This window comes from Periplaneta americana, chromosome 14, assembly GCF_040183065.1.
Source record: "Periplaneta americana isolate PAMFEO1 chromosome 14, P.americana_PAMFEO1_priV1, whole genome shotgun sequence".
In the NCBI taxonomy this organism is placed as follows: domain Eukaryota; kingdom Metazoa; phylum Arthropoda; class Insecta; order Blattodea; family Blattidae; genus Periplaneta; species Periplaneta americana.
The window spans coordinates 58323706-58344495 of NC_091130.1; the positions used below are offsets into that span (position 1 = coordinate 58323706).

At 36.2% G+C, this 20790-nt stretch overlaps 1 protein-coding gene across 3 annotated transcripts in view; it reads left to right on the plus strand.

Annotated features, from left to right (window-relative positions):
- Positions 1 to 20295, plus strand: part of Rexo5 (RNA exonuclease 5) — a 38719-nt gene extending 18424 nt beyond the window's left edge. For all 3 annotated transcript variants that reach the window (XM_069845360.1, XM_069845362.1, XM_069845361.1), the window contains 6 exons: positions 50 to 260; positions 2174 to 2318; positions 5120 to 5314; positions 12487 to 12676; positions 17262 to 17408; positions 19725 to 20295. In XM_069845360.1, coding sequence (XP_069701461.1) covers positions 50 to 260; positions 2174 to 2318; positions 5120 to 5314; positions 12487 to 12676; positions 17262 to 17408; positions 19725 to 20122 — 1286 coding nt within the window. In that variant the 3' untranslated portion in view covers positions 20123 to 20295. The remainder of the gene's footprint in view (positions 1 to 49; positions 261 to 2173; positions 2319 to 5119; positions 5315 to 12486; positions 12677 to 17261; positions 17409 to 19724) is intronic.
- Positions 20296 to 20790: the final 495 nt, after the last annotated feature.

The following is a 20790-nucleotide window of genomic DNA, read 5'->3' on the forward strand; positions in this document are numbered from 1 at the left end:
ATTTACACTCATCAGTATTATATTATTATATTTTTTCCTTCTTTTTCAGAGTTTGGTAGTTTAGAAGTGGCAATGAAGGAAAGGGAAGACTTGTTCAAAATATTTCGTGCAATATTCCCTGTTTTTGAACCCTCATGGTCAAATAGTCAAGTGACACGACCTCTCTCCGATCGTTATTCTCGTACACAGTTGCTTCTGTCTCCAACGCAACTTGTCGAAGAAAACTATCCTTTGCCTTTAAAAGGTGAACTTCGTGCAAGGTGAGTATCAAAGCAAATATGTGTTATGTGCATTACTATTTAACATCTTGGTCTTAACATTTTGTTGATGTGAATACGTCTGCAAGTTCGGTTCACTAGTAGGGTGCCACCCCAAAAATTGACAAACACATTTTCAGGCCAGTTTTATTGTGCCTATAATTTCTAAACAGCACGAATAGTGCAATGAAGTAAACAACAATCAATAGATGAAGGATCAATGAATTTGATACTTGGAAAAATACTCATAGTGACCAGTGCCAGGTTAATGCACATTCAAAACAGTTACATTTAGTTTGGACTTCTCAGTCTAGTTGGGAAGCATACATGAATGCCTGTATAAGCCTGTAAAGGTCTTCGAACATTCACGTGAACATCTGTTGTGATTTATCTCGAGAAATAGAAGAATGCATGCATAAGATCGAGCTTCCTAATATACGAGGCGCATCCAGAAAGTAAGTTTCCCGATTTTTTTCCCTTGAAAGTAAACGTAATTAGCCGTGTTAATTGCGCATGCGTAACAGATCTATGACGTATCAATCATATGCCAGCTGGACAGGTCCCGCCTGGTGCCAGTAGCGTGGCAGCAGTGGTCCGAAATGGAAGCTCTTATTCCTTCTCCCGCCGCCTCCGAGGTTCGATTGGTGATAAAGTTCTTTAATGCACAAAGCATTGCGCCAATTGAAATTCATCGGCAGCTCTGTCAGGTGTATGGGCCGAACATCATGAGTAAGCAGATGGTGCGTCGCTGGTGTAGGCAGTTTTCCGAAGGTCGTCAAAAGGGTACATGATGAAGAGCGCAGTGGGCGACCGTCCCTCATCAATGATGATCGTGTTGAGCTGGTGCGGCAGTGCATCATGGATAACCGTCGTTTCACGATTACAGAGCAGCCATTTTCCGCAGATATCGCGATCCTTGTTGCATGAGATTGTCACTAAGCACCTGCTGTTCAAAAAAGTGTGAAGTGTGTGCCAGGTGGGTGCCGAAAAACCTGACACCCGAACACAAAATGCAATGTTCAGGAGCAGCACTGACATTTCTGCAACGGTATCATGATGACGGCGACGAGTTCCTCAACAGGATCATCACGGGCGATGAGATTTGGATTTCGCACTTCACCCCGGAAATCAAGCAGCAGTCAATGCATTGGCGGCATAGTGGATCTTCGGTCAGGACGAAATTCAAACAGACGCTGTCGGTACGGAAAGTGATGTGCACAGTGTTCTGGGGCAGGAAGGGCATCCTGCTCATTGACTTCCTTCCAAGAGGTGAAACAGTGAACGCTGACCGTTACTGTGAAACACTGCGAAAATTGCGACGTGCCATTCAAAACAAGAGGCGTGGAATGCTTACTGCAGGTGTTGTGCTCCTCCATGACAATGCTCGTCCACATACGGCTCGGTGCACAGCAGCTGTTTTGACGGAAATTGGCTGGGAGTTGTTTGATCACCCATCCTACAGTCCTGATCTTGCTCCCAGCGATTTTCACGTTTTCTTGCACCTCAAGAAATTCCTGTCCTCCGGTGAGCGTTTTGGCAACGACGAAGAGCTGAAGACGTCTGTCACACGCTGGTTCCAGTCACAGGCGGCAGAGTTCTACGACAGAGGGATACAAAAGTTGATCCCACGATATGGCAAGTGTCTCAGTTCTGATGGTGGCTGTGTTGAAAAATAGCTGAAACATTGGTGTACCTGTTGCCAATAAATGTTTTCCTGAAAGTGTGTGTTCTTTTTTTTTTTTTTTTTTAATAGGGAAACTTACTTTCTGGATGCGCCTCGTATATCTCCTGAACAACCACGAGTCAAAATCTCAATTCTGCCTATATTAATCTTATGGACTATATTTTTTTTTTAGCATGTATGTGATAATATTAATGCTTTACTTCGTATGTTGACTCCTCTGCTGTGTTGACAGATATGCAGATTTTGTTCTTACTAAGGATTTGTACCACGAAGTAACTCACAATTCGCCAATGTTTGGGTTGGATTGTGAAATGTGTCGTACCACTACTGGAGAACTGGAGCTCACCAGAGTTTCAATAGTTAACGAGAAATTGGAGGTAAGTGTTCCATTATTAAGTAAATTGAAAACAGCTATTACAACATTTCTAATTACAGTGAAACCTCTCCTTACAGACACCCCCAAGATACGGACACTCCTCATATATGGACAGATTTTTGTCCCAACTGAAATAATAGAGAAATAATGATAAATTTAACACTCGTTTACGGACACTCTCAAACACGGACACAGACAGCTATTTTACAGTCTTAAAGCTTGCTTTACCTCCTGACTGTGGACAGAGCTTGGATTTCAATACCTAATGTGTTACAAAAATGGAAAATTTAGTTTTAGAACTGTACAGAAATTCCTTAACATGAAAGAAGACAATAAGAGTCTCGTAAGCTGCCACTAGCTTAGCCAGCTACCCCATGTTAGCTGGAAGCGGGTGGATAAACAAAATCATTAAATTTAACCTATCTGATGGGTCCAAGGTTTCCGCGATCGTGAAATTGTATTCAACACATGATAGCATTAGTAGGATTATTCTCTTCACTTCAATCAGTTGTTCTATTTCGAGGGACATGGCACATGAACGTAAAGGTTAAGTTGAAACTGTAAATTACTGTACTGCATAACTATAGACCTAAAATAAAATTGAATGATACAGTACTGTATTTTCCTTTTTCGGTCCTATCTACTGTAGTTCAAAGTTGGAAAGAATTTACTGTATACTGTATTTAGAATTAAACTACAGTAGTGCATTTGATTTAAAGCGTGAAGGGATACATAATGCATATTATAAATTTACTGTTAGATTGGGGATCCTCCCTCCCAATAAAGGACACCTCCCAGATGCGGACAGATTGTAATGTCCCTTTGATGTTTGTAAATGAGAGGGTTCACTGTATTTTGTTCTCTTTGTTGAAATATGTTTTATTCATTAGATTGTATATTATCATCCTATTGCCCTGCTTTGAATGAATGGAAATTTCGTTACTGTAGCACTGAGCCTTAGCATAAACCTTGCATTTTCAGTTAATGGAAACTATGTATGAGACTGTATAAAAAATGCTTCTTCATCCCCAATTTTTATTTCATTCTGTCAAAGTCAGGGATACAGAACTGGCGAGAGAGGGGTGGAAAGCATGGGGAAAACGTTGGTTCCCCGTCCACAGTCCACCGGCGTTGAATGATGTATCTATAGCCCGTACACAATCACTTAACACAGACACTGAATACAAATCCCTTCCCCTACCAAGTCAATGACACTGGGGGGGGGGGGTGGAAGGAAGGGGTGAGTGACGTATTCCGATGTGTGACGTAATGCCACAATTGTCGCCCAGTTCTGCAAGCCTGGTCTAAGCAGTCTTCTTGAAGTCTTCTTTTCTTCATAACTTCCATTACATCATCTCTCCAATTATATCTCCGCCGATCCTGAACCCTCTTTCCTACTACTACTACTACCACACTGCTACTTTAATTATACTACTGTTGTTGCTTATTTCATGTTCTTATACAATACATAATTGCATGTATTACCGTATTTACCCGCGTAATAGACGCACTTTCATTTTTCGATTTTTATAACAAAAAATTAGGGTGCGTCCTTCATGCGAGGAAAAAATTTTAGTGAAAAAAAAAAATGTATTAAATGTACGTCAGCTTGAATACTGAAATAATTGGTAGAATATGTAATGATATATGGGCTGCAACTAATTTATATACCAATGGATTGCAATTAAGACGATCGATAGTTATAGTCGCGATGCTGTTATTCCTGGCATGACTCCTCCACTTGCTTACGTCTTAGGAAGTGAAGGCTCTATAAAGTCTAGGTAGGTAGTATCGTTCGCCATTTTTATTCTTTCGTTGCCGAGCTACCAGATGAAGAATCTATTTGCCACGCCGTTAAACATTATCATGTCATAGCTCCTATGATAATAAATCAAACACACTGTAATTCAGCAAATAATTTAGCGGCAAACAATATCCTCGTGTGCTTTCTGTGAACGCCAATGAAAGAGCCAAAATGGCGGGCGATTATTTTAAGTATTTATCCAGCCTTAGGAAATGCATAACGTCTTCATCAGCGAATCACAAGACGCACACGTTTAAATGTAGCCGACCTGCAACGTGATTGGCTGCCGGAAATTAGAGCAACGGGACTGTAGCAGCAGTTTTATAAAGAGATAACTTGTAATAATGACTTTAGCGACAATAAGACAAGACACTTTATTGTTATTATTAACACTAGCCTTACCTCATTCAGGTTCAGCATCACTGCTATCATTTGTCACAGATTCACATTCCCCTACGTGTCTATTACGTGAGGTTTTTTTTTTTTTTTTGTTTTAAATTTTAACGCGAAAAATTGGAGTACGTCCATTACGCGAGTAAATACAGTATGCTATTGTTACATCCACGTACACTGTGTGTTAGTATCTTACTTCCACTAGTTGAAACTTAATTTCACTCATGTAAAATATAATAAGAATGAATGATTTGGCCTAATATGTCCCATAGGGATGAGGTCTAAGTAGGAATATTTCATTTATAGAGTCTCACGTGGTGAGCTGTGCCACGAAATAGTATGCATAATGTATGATACATATTTAAGGATGCACTCGTATATTTATAAGAACACTTTTATTTGTTTAGTTATACTCGTATGTAATGTACCTATGAAATTTCAGAGTTGTTTTAAGAAGATCCTTTTGGTGTGTAAAAAGGCCTTATAATTTGATAAATAAGATATTTTTGTTTTATTCTTTTTCAAAGGACATGTACCTAGTTCTGCTAAAACACTTTATATGTACCGATAGATTATTTGATTTTGTGATTGTTTGAATTTTATAGGTTGTGTATGAGACTTATGTGAAACCATATAATAATATCACAGACTACCTAACAAGATATTCTGGCATCACCAAAGAATTACTCAGTGATGTTATTGTGAGACTGGAAGACGTCCAGAAAAATATAAAATCGTTGCTGCCACCAGATGCAATATTAGTTGGACAATCCCTCAACTTCGATCTAATGGCACTTAAGGTAAAGACTTACAGTTATTTTACGAATAGAAAATACACTACGAGAATCACTAATCATTTCCAAAGGAGCCATCCAAAGGATTTTATTATTCTTAAAAATGTATTATTCTTGGTCAGATTTGAACCACCAAACCTTTAAGTAATTGTAGACATGACAATCAAACAAACATTTACCATAAGTTATGTACATTATTACATTCAAGATATCTGATTATTCTTTATAATACATTGGTGTAGTGTTTCATATTTTATCCGAACTTTATTTTTGTCTTGGAGTAAAGTAATATTTACTCATAATAATTCCACATAGATATAGTCTATTATATATAGGGTTGCAAACTTTCGTATGTAAAAATTAGGGATACAAAAGTTACTAACAATTTTATTGCACTAATTATTTCCACCTATCAATTCACATATTCAACAATATATGTATATTTTAACAGAACCACCTCATTGCCAAAGTGACCACAAAACAAGTTGAAAAACAGTATCAATCCCTTATAAAAGAAATGTTAACTCTTTGGAAACTAGGATCCATCTTATTGATAATTACTAACCTAATGTGAACTAACCTAACTTAACGTAACATAACATAAACTAACCTGAACTAACCTAACCTACCTACATAAAAGATTTCAGCCACTTCTCGGAAAACACAGATTATTCTTTGTAATATGTTGGTGTGGTGTTTTATATTTTATCCAGACTTTATTTTTTTCTTGGAGTAAAGTAATATTTACTCATAATAATTCCACATAGATGTAGTCTATTATACATAAGCTTGCCAACTTTCGTAAGTAAAAATTAGGGACACAAACTTTACTAACAATTTTATTGCACTAATTATTTTCACCTATCAAATCACATATTCAACAGTATATATATATATATATATATATATATATATATATATAGGCTATATATTTTAACAACCACCTCATTGCCAAATTGACCACAAAACAAGGTGAAAAACAGTATAAATCCCTTATAAAAGAAATATTAACTCTTTGGAAACTAGGACCCATCTTATTAATAATTACTAACCTAATATGAACTAACCCAAACTAACCTAACCTACCTACATAAAAGATTTCAGCCACTTCTTGGAAAACATAGAGACGTTTACGTGATTTATCACTAGAGCTATCAGATCTTATCACACTTGAGGGGCTGTGGTATTTTACAAATCTTTGTTGTTGTCCTCGTTTATATCTAAGGCCTATATCTGTCATAGAAGTGGTCGTATAAATCTGTATTTTTTTTCTTTTCTTTTTTTTTTTATTTTTTTTTCACTTTTCCGCTGAAACCAATGAATGACACATCAAGTGGAACAAAGTGAACATAATATGAAATGGTGCAAAACTAAAGTCAAAGTGCATAAGATGAGCACAGAGGATAGATGATTCAGTAAGTATTATGTCATCAAATCTGCCCTAACTTGTGTATTATGATCATTGCACTCGTCACTCTGTTGACACATCAATGAGAATTAAATTTCTGTCTTGAACGTGCGTACTAGAGTCATTTCTCCATTTCGTAAGCATGTCTGTATGAAACTGTGCGGAAATGTCTAATATGCCATGAAACATGTGCAAATTATTTTGGGATGCAGGACGCAATGGTCGAAATTGGGACTGTCCCAGAGAAAACGGGACGGTTGGCAAGCCTAATTATACAAGATTTGTATTTTCCCATTTCCCACAATTTTTTCCTGTCCATAATTTTATTAGAAGTAGAAAACAAACATCAAAGACGTGTCTCTCTCAAATAATGTTGCAGAAATAATTATCATCAAGTTTCTCAGTGTGGAAGAACTGTTTGTCTCATTCCATAGTCTTTCACTTAAAGATGGGTGGACTATATTTTTTAATATTTCACATGCTGCACATCCTACAACTTGTGTCGAGGAATAAAAGATTCGTTATATGGAAGCACTTATTTGGAAAAACTGATGATAAGTGTCTGTGAATTGGCCAAGAAATTAAATTATGTCAGTGTTGATAACCTATCTTTAAGAAGGGAGACAAGACTAACTGTAGTAACTTTCGAGGAATATCACTTTTGTTGACATTGTACAAAATGTTGTCCAATATTTTTTTTTGAGAAGATTAACTCCATATGTAGATGAAATTATTGTGGATCATCAATGTGGTTTTAGGCATAATAGATCAACTATTGACCAGATATTTTGTATTCGACAGATAATGGAGAAAAAATGGGAGTATAAGGGTATAGTGCATCAGTTACTCATAGATTTCAAAAAGGCATATGACTTGGTTAAGAGAGAAGTTTTATATGATATTCTTATTGAATTTGGTATTCTCAAGAAACTAGTTCGATTAATTAAAATGTGTCTCAGTGAAACGTACAGCAGAGTTCGTATAGGTCAGTTTCTGTCAGATGCGTTTCCAATCCACTGTGGGCTAAAACAAGGAGAGGCACTATCACCTTTACTTTTTAACTTTGCTCTAGAGCAGGCGTCTCAAGGCCAATGCATAAAAGTTGTTATAGAGAGCAAGTATAAATAACAGTCAGCTGAAGAGATAAGCGCAGTACCCGAAGATAGCCGATCGCTGATTAATGTTACAAGCATGAGCGAGCTAAGTTGCAACTGTCGCGGGAGAAATTCCACAAAGCTGCACTTTTGAGTGTACAACTCAAATAGACGGTCACAATAGACGGTTGTTTTCGGAAGGAATTTCTTAAGTAGTTTGCAGTAATAATAATAATAATAACAATAATAATACATTTATTTTCTAATTATATACTATCTATGAGTAAAAAAGAAGACATCTGAAGCATGAAGAACTATACATGTTACGTAATTATTTAAGCACCAGGAACTGGCCACCTAACTCCATTATCTCCTGGCCTAGTTGACTCATAAGTGGTGCCTTGTTGGTATCACTTGTGAGGTTCAGACCTGTCTTCGAACAGTTGACCAAACAATAACAATATTTCATTTCTAATAAAGGTTTTTGGTATCGCTCTTTTTTTAAGTTTATACTATATTTAATAAAATTAAATTAAATTAAATAATAATAATAAAATTACAATAAAAAATTGTTGGTTGTTAAAGTAAGTACTCTTACGTTACGCTAATATTAATATATTAATTACAATAATAGTTAATATATTTCGTAATGTTTTTAATAATTAAAAATAACCTAAACATCTTAGAAATTCACAAGCAATTATTTTAAATTAGAACTATTCAAATCTTAAATCTGATCTGAAATTCTTTTCTCAAGTCCTTCAGTATTTCATTATATTTGTTACACTGGTCTTGATTCAAATCAGGTAACAATTTTAGATTAATAAAGTGGTAACAGTTACCCACTGAAACTTGCGTCTCCCACAATTTCGCTTTCCCTATGAAAGCTTTTATTTCTTCATACATTTGCGGTAATAAGAACATTCTTTCCTCGGAGATGGACACAATGACTGACTGTTACATCGTAGCGGTTGCAGATGTCTATTCAAACGTCGCGGTCAATGACGTCATCCGGAGATACACAAACTTCTCCTGCATCTTGTTCCACTCTTACATTGAAAAAAAGAAAGAGGAGGAAGTGCTCTGAGAAGGCCCTATTGAGACGTCTGCTCTAGAGTATGCCATTAGGAAAGTCCAGGATAACAGAGAGGGTTTGGAATTGAACGGGTTACATCAGCTGCTTGTCTCTGCGGATGACGTGAATATGTTAGGAGAAAATCCACAAATGATTAGGGAAAACACGGGAATTTTACTGGAAGCAAGGAAAGAGATAGGTTTGGAAGTAAATCCCGAAAAGACAAAGTATATGATTATGTCTCGTGACGAGAATATTGTACGAAATGGAAATATAAAAATTGGAAATTTATCTTTTGAAGAGGTGGAGAAGTTCAAATATCTTGGAGCAACAGTAACAAATATAAATGATACTCGGGAGGAAATTAAACACAGAATAAATATGGGAAATGCCTGTTATTATTCGGTTGAGAAACTTTTATCATCCAGTCTGCTGTCGAAAAATCTGAAAGTTAGAATTTATAAAACAGTTATATTACCTGTTGTTCTGTATGGTTGTGAAACTTGGACTCTCACTTTGAGAGAGGAACAGAGATTAAGGGTGTTTGAGAATAAGGTTCTTAGGAAAATATTTGGGACTAAGAGAGATGAAGTTACAGGAGAATGGAGAAAGTTACACAACACAGAACTGCACGCATTGTATTCTTCACCTGACATAATTAGGAACATTAAATCCAGACGTTTGAGATGGGCAGGGGATGTAGCACGTTTGGGCGAATCCAGAAATGCATATAGAGTGTTAGATGGGAGACCGGAGGGAAAAAGACCTTTAGGGAGGCCGAGATGTAGGTGGGAAGATAATATTAAAATGGATTTGAGGGAGGTGGGATATGATGATAGAGAATGGATTAATTTTGCTCGGGATAGGGACCAATGGCGGACTTATGTGAGGGCGGCAATGAACCTCCGGGTTCCTTAAAAGTCAGTAAGTAAGTAAGCAGTGTTGATAACATCAAGTAAATTATTCACCACCTTAATGTTTCTGAAAACGTGTGCAAATTGGATGTCCAGGAATTATACTTAAGAAACAAGGAAAGACGAGTTGAACTTTATTTCCACGAGTATCTGGATAGAATTGTGACAACTTATGAGACTTGGCTGTGCCAGTACCAGAGGTGCCAACTATTACGGATTTTCCGTAATTATTATGGATTTCTCTCTCCACTATTACGGCATCTGCATGAATCCTGCTGAACACATTGCCATGTCTCTCACTCCAGAATATTAACAAATTTAGGCATGCATTATTATTTAATTTCACGAAAACATAATAGAACACACACATATTTATTTAAACTAATATTAACTCTTTGCTAGATATACCTACTGATGTAATTGTTTTCGTAATTTTACTAATGATGTAAGCAGTATAACGCAAATAAAATGAGGGAAGATATATTTTTTTTCTGGAAAACTACAAAGTTTTGACCCTATGTTGTATGGACATTTTTTGATCTTGTAGATCTTCCCCGATGACTGTGAAAAGGAACGGTACTTACATCCCTTACACCCTTTATATTTTTTTTCAAAAGAGACGAAAGAAATGAGTTAACCCTATTTGCTTCTGTGTGTACATTGATTCAAAGACGCATAAAACATGTGGCCAAATGAAATCAGAAAACAGCCTATTTCATCATTCTTTTTTAACAATAATACATGATTTAATTTGGAACACAATATCCCATTATCTGTTTCTAATCATGTAGGATATTTATTTAGAGCAATGTTTCCTGACCCTAAAATAACACAGAAATATGGTTATGCATGAACAGAAATCTCTACACCAGTTCAATACGCAGCAGGCAAGACAAAGAAAGACAGTTTTTAACTTTTGTAAGAACCGCCATTTTGATGCCTACATTAAACACATCAACACTAGAGTAATTTCTGATCCAGAAGATCAAGATTACATCACAAGGAGAAGTATGATTCAAGAAGAGATTTTCAAAAAAAAAAAAAAGCAGTTGCTAGATGCAAAACGTGTCACAAAGCATTTTTGTCGCAGGAGAAGTGATAGGTAATGTGTAATTATGTATAATATGCTTTACAGCTGACTTCGCCAGAAGGGAGAGGGGGTTGTGCGTGTGCATATTATGGGATTACTGATAACGTGATAAACCGCAAGTGATAGGTAATGTGTAATTATGTTGTTGTTGTTGTTTTCTAATGCCAGGTTTTTGACAATAAAGTCATTTGACCTCTTGCATTCCAATATTTTTCAAAGATATTATCATGACCAGCCACTGAAGCACAGATTTTGAGGTGTTCCGAATCCATTTCTTGCTTTGAGTTGCACAATGGGCAGTTAGGGGACTGATATATTCCAATTCTATGCAGGTGCTTGGCCAAACAATCATGGCCTGTTGCCAATCTAAATGCAGCTACAGACGATTTTCGTGGTAAATCGGGAATTAACTGTGGATTTTGATGCAGAGAGTTCCGTTTTTTCCCTTGGGATTGAGTTATCAAATTTTGTTTGTTGAAGTCTAAGTATGTAGATTTAATAAATCTCTTCACAGAGTAATACGTAGATTTAGTAACAGGTCTGTAAGTAGCAGTGCTGCCCTTCTTTGCTAAAGCATCCGCATTCTCGTTTTCCAGAATTCCACAGTGGGATGGTATCCATTGGAATACAATTCTTTTATTGAGTGATATTAATTGAGAGAATATTTCATCAAAATTTTACTTCCAAAGAATTAACTCTAGCTATACAAAATTTAAAAACCAAGAAATCTGGCCCCGACAACATTCATTCCGAATTTTTGAAACATCTGGGGGAAAAAGCCAAGTCTGTACTTTTATCCATTTTCAGTGTGTAATTATGTATAATATGCTTTACAGCTGACTTTGCCATAAGGGAGAGGGGGGTATGCGTGCGCATATTATGGGATTATTGATAATGTGATAAACCGTCTGCAAGGTTGGCAGTTGTGTAGTACACATCTTTTGAAAGATAAATTGAAAGAAGGTTCAGAAGATGTATTAGAAGATCTATCTTCATTGCAAAAAAATTACACAAGATGCTCTTACAGAAGGCTGGGAAGTGCTACCACATCCTCCTTACAAGCCAGACTTATACCCTTGTAATTGTCACCCGTTTGGACTGCTGAAGAAAAGCTGAGGAGACATAATGTTCACAACAAATGACCTGCTTATGAAAGAAGTATGGAATGGCTGCACAACCAATCAAAGATGTTCTTTCAAGAAGAAATAAAGAAGCTTCCTGGTAGCTGATAGAAATGCATGATAAGCTGGAGAATTATTAGAAAATAATCAAGATTTGAATTTTTATCTGTTATGTAATGTTTACATATAAATAGCCCGGATCAACTTAGAACCCTCTATGTACTTCTCGCCTATTAGCACAAAAATTGGATTTGTTTCCTCAATATAAACATTTCTCCGAGTAATTTATTTTTTTTTCAGACTCACCACAAATATTACTGGATTAATAATTACTTCACAACTTTTTATTCTGTGTTTATGTGTTTGTTTCATTTTAATTTCAGTTCAAATGTTGGCAATATGCATGTTAATACATTTCATTGTCTAGAGTTTTCAATGCCGGTGAAGGTTTTAACGTGCATTATTTTCCTTTCTAGATGATGCATCCATATGTGATCGATACCAGTGTTATTTATAACATCACTGGTGATCGATTTCGGAAGACGAAACTTGCTTTGCTAGCACACAGATTTCTAGGGGAAGCCATTCAGCAGGGAAATAAAGGACATTGCTCTGTGGAAGACAGCTCGACTTGTATGAAGCTTACACAGCTGAAACTTGCTAATAGTAAGTTGTTACATGAACCTACATAGTCTGTAAACCATTTCAGACAAGTCAGGAATCCAGATAACGTGGCACAGTGACTTACGAGATAATCACACACAAACTGATACCCTCAGACACACTCAGGGTTTCCTAAATAATCAACCCACTACAAGTGAGGTGAGAAATGAATGCCCAGCGAATATTCACCCATTTTAAAGAGTTTCTTATACGGAGTGAAGTGTAAGAAATATCATTAATTTCAGGGAGTTATTCTTTGAGATATTTCAACAAAAAAGTTTAATACAATTTTGCTCGTTTTTTCTTCCTTTTCGAGATAAAAATTGTTTTATGTGAAATATTTCTTAGCATGTTTTTGGTAAGCCATTGATTTAATTGCCAATATGCTCAGTCAATTTAAGAGAGCAATATATTATGATAATAAATTATTGAAAGAATTTTAGTTTTGTCTTTTAAATGTGCAGAAATTTGATCTGAACAAATGTAACTTTTCGTTCTGAAAAGCACATTTAAAGGACAAACCTAAATTCTTCAATCATTTATTATCATAATACACTGCTCTCTTAAATGGACTGAGCATATTGAGAATTAAATGAATGGTTTTCTCAAAATATGCAATGAAATGTTTCATATAAAACAATTTTTATCTCGAAAAGGAAGCAGAAACGAGCAAAATTGTATTATAAACTTTTTTGTTTGAAATATCTCAAAGAATAATCCCTGAAATTAATGACATTACTTACTCTTCACTCTGTACACAAAGTTTGATCAAATTTTAAGAAAGTATTTTTTTATTTATTTATTTTTTTGTCAACTAGTTGCAGCCCTAGGCAGGTCTACTGCTCCATGCAACCTTGGGTATAGTCCAGGTCGGCTTACTTCATACCCTAAGGGTGAAACCTAACTATTTTTTCCCCATTACTACATATGCTAGTGAATTGTGGTGATTTTCTAGTTTGCAGGTTGAATTTCATTTTGCCAACTTCATTTCGAATTTCGATACTGACAAATACTACAAATGGTAGTGATTTTGTGACTAGTATGTTGGCAGCTGAGACAAATATCGACAATATTTGTCGGTACTGGAGTTCCATGTAATTGAAATTGTACTAGATTTCTGATCCTGTTACTGGAAACTAGGAAATTTGAACATACTAGTAATTAATTAATACCAGTATTAATATTAATACATAATAGTTATTTTATGTATTGCATTGCGGTTATAATTCAAGACTATAGTCAGGTACGTTTTCAGAGTTAGTACTAATAATTTCATGTGGTCAAACAAAATACATTTTTAGGTTAGGTCTCGGGAGTCAATTGTTTAGTAAAACCAATGAATTTCATATTGCCAGACAATATACTTGACATGTTGATCCCTTTCTCGTATAGTTTGCCTACGAAAATATGTTACAATTATTGAATTATTTAGAATAACCTTCCAACATAAAGTATGGTGTAAATAAGTCATTTCGTATGAAGGATCGTATATCATCTGGTAACAGTTGGCAACACTGTTAGGACGGCAATATTTGCTGTTTAGGAACTGTTCTTATGTGATCCTTACTTATACTAAAACACAAGTGTGATTTTTTGCCAGACTGCGCAGCCCTTCATTGACTGTGGGGCAGTCATGATATTTGCACTTGATTCGTGTTTGTCACATTTATGTTCTGAACCAAAATGACCGAACATATGAAGCAAAGGATTTGCAGTAAATTTTGTTAATCTTGGTGGCACAAAATCGGAGATTATTAAAAATATTTGGCTTTTGGTAATGAAGTTGTGGTTATTACGCAGATTAAGGAGTGGTATCATGTAAAACTGACTGAACTTCAGAGTGAAGAAGATTTGGGCAGGCCCTCAACCAGCAGAAATTCCGAAACATTCGAGGAAGTGCGGCCTTTAGTGATGCAAGATCATCAAATAACTATTAGAGAGATTGAAAGTGAAGGGGGAATTTCGTTTGATTCATACAATCAATTTTGATTGACGATCTTGGCATGCACAGTGTTATGACAGTTTGTTGTGAGACTCTTTGCTCATTATTAACATTGACCCTCATTTCATGATAAAAGTCATAATGAGAGATAAGTCTTCAGTTTTTGATTACGACCCTGAGACAAAGACATAGTCATCGTAATGGAAAATACCACAATTGCCTTGGTTAATAAGATGTAACAATCATGAATTGGTAATATGAAGATCCTGATCACAATTATATGAGATTGACAATTCCAATGTTATGAAATGGCAAAATATAAAAGAGAACAACCTCTAGGATCTCCAATATCGAAAATGAATTTTTTTGTAACGACCACTAAATGGATGTACTGCTGCAAGCTATTACTTCATGCAATTCCATCAGGATTATAACATGACTTCTTTTGCAGTCACTAGATGGCAACATAGTGAAATTGATAAAAGTTGTTGTCTTGAAAGTGCATTAGGCTGATCAATCTGTTATATATGATCAGGGTGAAGGTCATGGTGACAGTTTTTTTTTTTAACTGCCAGGGCGAAGTTCATTACGAGTATGGTCCCCAGAGACAAACTGCCAACAAGAGTAGTACTTCACTGGTCTGTCTGCGAGATGCTGTTCAATGGTAAAAACCACAGCTCTGGCAGATCTGTTATGAATGCTTCTACCCGTGCATCACACCTCATCGAACATTTTTGATGGCACATGGCATTTCATAGGTTCGGTACTCCCCTCTACTCCCCAGACAATGCTATTTTTCAGACTCAAGATGCAACTCAAAGGACACAGAAAAAATCAAATCCAATGCAAAAAAGCAAAAAGCAAGTGATTAATATTCTCCTCTCCCCCCCCCCCCCCCCCACCTAAGAAAAAATACTGAAAATATTTCCAGCAGTGAAAGTTTAGAACTAAATACGAGGTAGTCATAAAGTCATAAAGTTTTAATTATCACCTCGAAAAAATGAAGCTGCGACCATGAAACTTGGTGATGGTGTTGGTCCTTTTCTACATATTCACCCTTCAATGCGACACATTTTTCCCAACAATGGATGACTTGACAGAGGCCTTGGTTGTAGAAGTCTGCATTTTGGCTGTTTAGGAAACGTTCCACGTCAAAAATCACCTCGTCATTCTGGAAATGCATGCCACACAATGGTTTCTTCATCCGAGGAAAGAGGAAGAAGTCACTGGATGACAAAGGAGCAAAGCAAGCAGTGGAAACACGTGGATTCACCACCGCCGAAAAAGGCGAAGACCCAACCATCATCAGGCAAGGTGATGCTGAGTGTTTTTTGGGACATCCAAGGTGTGGTGCTGACAGATTATGCTCAGAAGGGGCAAACCATCACAGGAGCATACTACCGAAATCTCCTGACGAGGTTATGGGAGGCTATCAAGACGAAGCGTCGCGGGAAGCTGTCCAAGGGGGTCCTTTTGCTTCATGACAACGCCCCAGCTCATTCTGCACAGGACACAGTCACACATGCTGCTTCTTTAGGCTATCCAAATTTTGCCTCACCCCCCGTATTCTCCTGATATGGCACCCAGTGACTTCTTCCTCTTTCCTCGGATGAAGAAACCATTGCGTGGCAGGCATTTCCAGAATGACGACGAGGTGTTTTTTGAGGTGGAACGTTTCCTGAACAGCCAAAATGCAGACTTCTACAACCAAGGCCTCCGTCAAGTTATCCATCGTTCGGAAAAATCTGTCGCGTTGAAGGGTGGATATGTAGAAAAGGACTAACACCATCACCAAGTTTCATGGTCGCAGCTTCATTTTTTCGAGGTGATAATTAAAACTTGATGACTCCCCTCGTAGGAACTTTTTCTTCTCTGGTCTGTTGTCGTGTACTTTTTCATCAAGCCTTGAATTAGTTCATTCAGCTTACATAATATGTGACATGTTGCGTGAAAAGGGACCTAAAGTCGTGAAAGGAAATTTTACAAGGGAACAAAACGAATTTGCAGTGTAAAAATTGCATTTCTATGTTTTGACATCTTGTACTACCTGTAGGCTTTTTTTTACATACTAAAGTAGGACGTAGTTTACACAGTGCTTCTTAAATACCTACATCTTTCTTATAGTTGCTAAGAAAACAAATGAAAACTTTAATTGCATTTTTCTCGGAAAGTACATAATGTAATATCAGAATTCAGTAAGTAATATGTTAAAAACTATAGCACGTAGAACCATGCATTTTTTTTTTTTTTTCAATGTTCATTATTTCTTCCTCTTTTTGAAATCGAAAAAATGAAAAATCCGACTTTAGCTCCCATTTCCTTATACATCTATTTTTCGCATATGAATGAAGGAATATTTCTACATTCTTACAAGAATTAAAGACTGTATTACTTTTATTTATAGCAGTTATCATTACCATATAACTTCTTAAAATCACATACAAAATAAGTGTGTAAATTAGTCTAATAATGCAGTCAAGCAAACATTTTTTTGTGCCTAGAAATTTTAGGTTATATTTCTAGAAATACGAGCATGTATATACATGTGTGTGTTCTTTCTTCGGTTTTGGGGATGAAGAAATAGGCATATGAATGTATAATACATGAGAATTTTCAGATGATGTACAGAAATTGTGTTTGCCACAGATCTGGAATATGGAGATGCAATTCTTGCGGGTCGTAGGTCTGCAGCCTTGGCCCAGCACAGGCAGATGCAAGTAATGGCGGACTCACCGTCACGCCACGAGATTGCTACCAGCATATTTAGTCATGTTACCAAGATGGATAAGTCAGGTAAGCTGTCTTTATTAATCCTCCCATATCTTCCCATCATTCCCATTCCCTGCCCTGTCCTCTCTTTCTTGTACCTATCTCCTTTGATCTTCTCTCATCTTCCCTATACTTTCCTCTCGTGTACTGTCCCCTCACTTTATAGTTATTTGAATAAAGAAGAAGCAGAAAGAAAGAAAACGAGAAAAAAAAAGAGAATTAAAATTGAAAGAGAAAATCAGCAGAACTCGTTTACTTGACCACTGCTTCTCTCCCCTCCCCTCCCCTCACCTCTCCTCTCTTCTAATTTCTCCTTTCCTCACCTTCTCCTCCTCCTTTCTTTCTTTTCCTCTCCTCTCACTTCCTCTCCCCACCCTCTCTAGTTCCCCTCCTCTGCCTCTCCTTTTCTTTTCCGTCCTATCTTCTCCTCTCCTATTCTTTTCTTTCCTATCCCCTCCCTTTTCTTCCTTTCCATTCTTTTCCATCATGCCCCCTCCTTTTCCATTTTATCTTTTCATGTCTCTTCTGATGATTTACTTTTATTTCATTTTCTTCTCTTTCTTTTCTGAAGGAATTCTACGAAACATGGTCCACTTTAGCATGTTGATAATTTCATTTCTGTAAGCGTTTTTTCTTCCCCATTGTAGAAACGTTAAATCATTGTCTACAATACTCAACAGTATCCACTTTTATATCAAATATTTTGAGGAAGGATGCTACAGTTTTTTTTATAACGAGCCTGTATTAGGTAACTACTAGGTTATTTAGCGTCGATGGTATTTGGCGAGGTGAGGTCGAGAAATCGCCATAGGTTACCAGTCATTGGTCTTATGGTTGGGGAAAACCTCGGAAAAAACCTAACCAGGTAATTAGCCCAAGCGGGAATCGAACCTATGCCCAAGTGCAACTCATGATCGACAGGCAAGCACCTTAACCGACTGAACTATGCCAGGCCACAGTTGTTATTAGATCAATAGAAGAACATGATTATCTGTATAAAATATGGATTTGTGGTTCATGATCATCACTTGTAAAACACTTCCAAATCGATAAAGTTGTCTACATGGGGAAGAAGAAAAGCAAATGCAATCTCCATAAGTCTAACTTGATAATTCTTGTTTTCCTGTTCATTTATGATGTATAATATATCCTTATACAGTAGAATCCTGATTATCCGTCACCCTATTAACCGATTGTCAGATTATCCGACTGTCTTTCTCTCGCTTTTTTTTTTCCTCCAGAAATATATGAAGTTCTGTATATTATATTAGCACGTTATTTTTTTCGAGAGAGGATTATTACAAGACTTTGTCCTTACACAGTAAGGTCTATTGTTCAAGTTGTCATACTGTATAACTTCTATATAAAATGTCTTCCTTGGGTATCAAAAGAAATTATGTTGTACTAAGTATCAAAAAGTGGAAATAGAGTGGTTTGGGGAACGAGAAACTGTGGCTTATCTCAGAATATGAGACTGGAATCACAATTGTATATGATTTAATACAAATCGAGGATAAAGTGTATAAAGTACGTAAATCTACAACGTGAGACGTCCACTATTCATATCTTCCAACAGACAGCCATTGTAAGGAGTTTCCTTGCAACTTAACAACTCGTTGTTAACAACCAGACTTAAAACAGTGAAGTTCTGATCCACTACCTGGCGTATTCAATACAGGACCATAGAGGAGCTTATAAGATTGTAAACATTATTCATTAAAATTACGAAAATCTTTTATGGTACAGATCTGATTTTTTTCGATTAACCATTCAATCCATTCCCTTCATTATCACGGATAATAGAGGTTCTACTGTAGATGTTCTGTTTAAGACCATTTTCTTATTACTTTTATTAATTATGCTTATTTTAGGATTCTTTGCAATTGAATTAAAATGTATGTTGTTACATACGTTAGTACATTTTTATATACCAAAAGGAAACAGTGTGATTAATTATTATTTGTGTTATTTAATCTATTGGTTATTTCTTGCTATAAACTTGTAACTCTAAATCACAATGTCATTCAAAACAGAATCTTCATGAATATAAATGTTTTCATTGCAAGTTATAGAAACTCTGGATGTGTATATCATTTCCGTTAAAGATTGTGTGGTGGAATCGAGTAATGGTTTATCTGGAGCAAGTGTGTATTTACTTGATATTAAAATGAACGCTGTATTATGATTTTAAATAATGACCCATTAATAAGAAACCACATGAGATCTAATGTCCCTCATTGAACATTTTACAAGTTGGTACGGCAAGATTTGGATCAGTCTTATTCCATTCAAACTTGTATGATATATGTTTATAATTTACATTTTTATGTTACATTCCAGCTGCCATTGTGGGGTGTGAGGAGGTAATTGACAAATATTCCAGTTACATGTCGGAATCCATGATCAGTATTGGTGATGATAGTCACAGTGACAATAAAGCTGTCCAATGTTTCGTAACAGAAAATGAGACAGTGGCATCACAGACTTGTGACATTGCACGAGAATACTCCTTTACTATAGCTCATATTCAAGTAGATCGAGCTGAATGCGACAACGAAATCAAGATGTTCAAACGAGTAAACAGATGGTGTCGAGCAGTGTGGGAAAGCATTGCGAATAATGGTATGTGTGTGGTCATACTCAGTGGTCAGCAACGAGGTGCAAATGGAGCATGCTTCATCCAGATTAAGCGACCGCCCACAGCAGATCATGCTCTTACTACAGTCAGACATCAGTGAAGAAAAATAGTACGAAAATCCATGTTACCTGCACCATCTTTCCTGTATGTTCTTATTATTTTTTACCGAATTCACAAATGATTTTATTTAAATGCAAATGTGTTCATTTATAGACACCATGCCATGTAAAGAAATGAATGTTGTGGCATTATACTAACATCCCCAAATTCTTATATATTGTATTTTTCTTATTTATTTTTAGTTGTCCTTGTTGCTTTCAGGTATGAATATAATACCTGAAATCTTCACGTAACAAATTTATATTATCTTAACAATGTATAATAATATATTGTATTATATACATTTATAAAAATGTACAAACAAAACGTGACTGTATATAGCGAACTATTATATTAAATACTGTTTTTCTGTAAAACATTTAGGTTAATTGTCATATCACGGTATGCAGTCAGGAAGATATGTCATTGTTACTAGGACCAGTAATTGATTTCAGTGAGCACTGTCACTGCCATTGCTTTGACAAAGCCCAAACTATTAACATTATTAACGTTATTAAATATGGGCAGTTAAAAGGTCATTTATTCTTCTAAATTAAGAAAGAAAATACTGGAACTGTTTGCCCTCTTGTTCCAAACATTTTGGCACATGCTTGAAAAATGACGCATCACTCACTGTAGTTTCCTTTGGAAAATGAAGACAGTATTTTC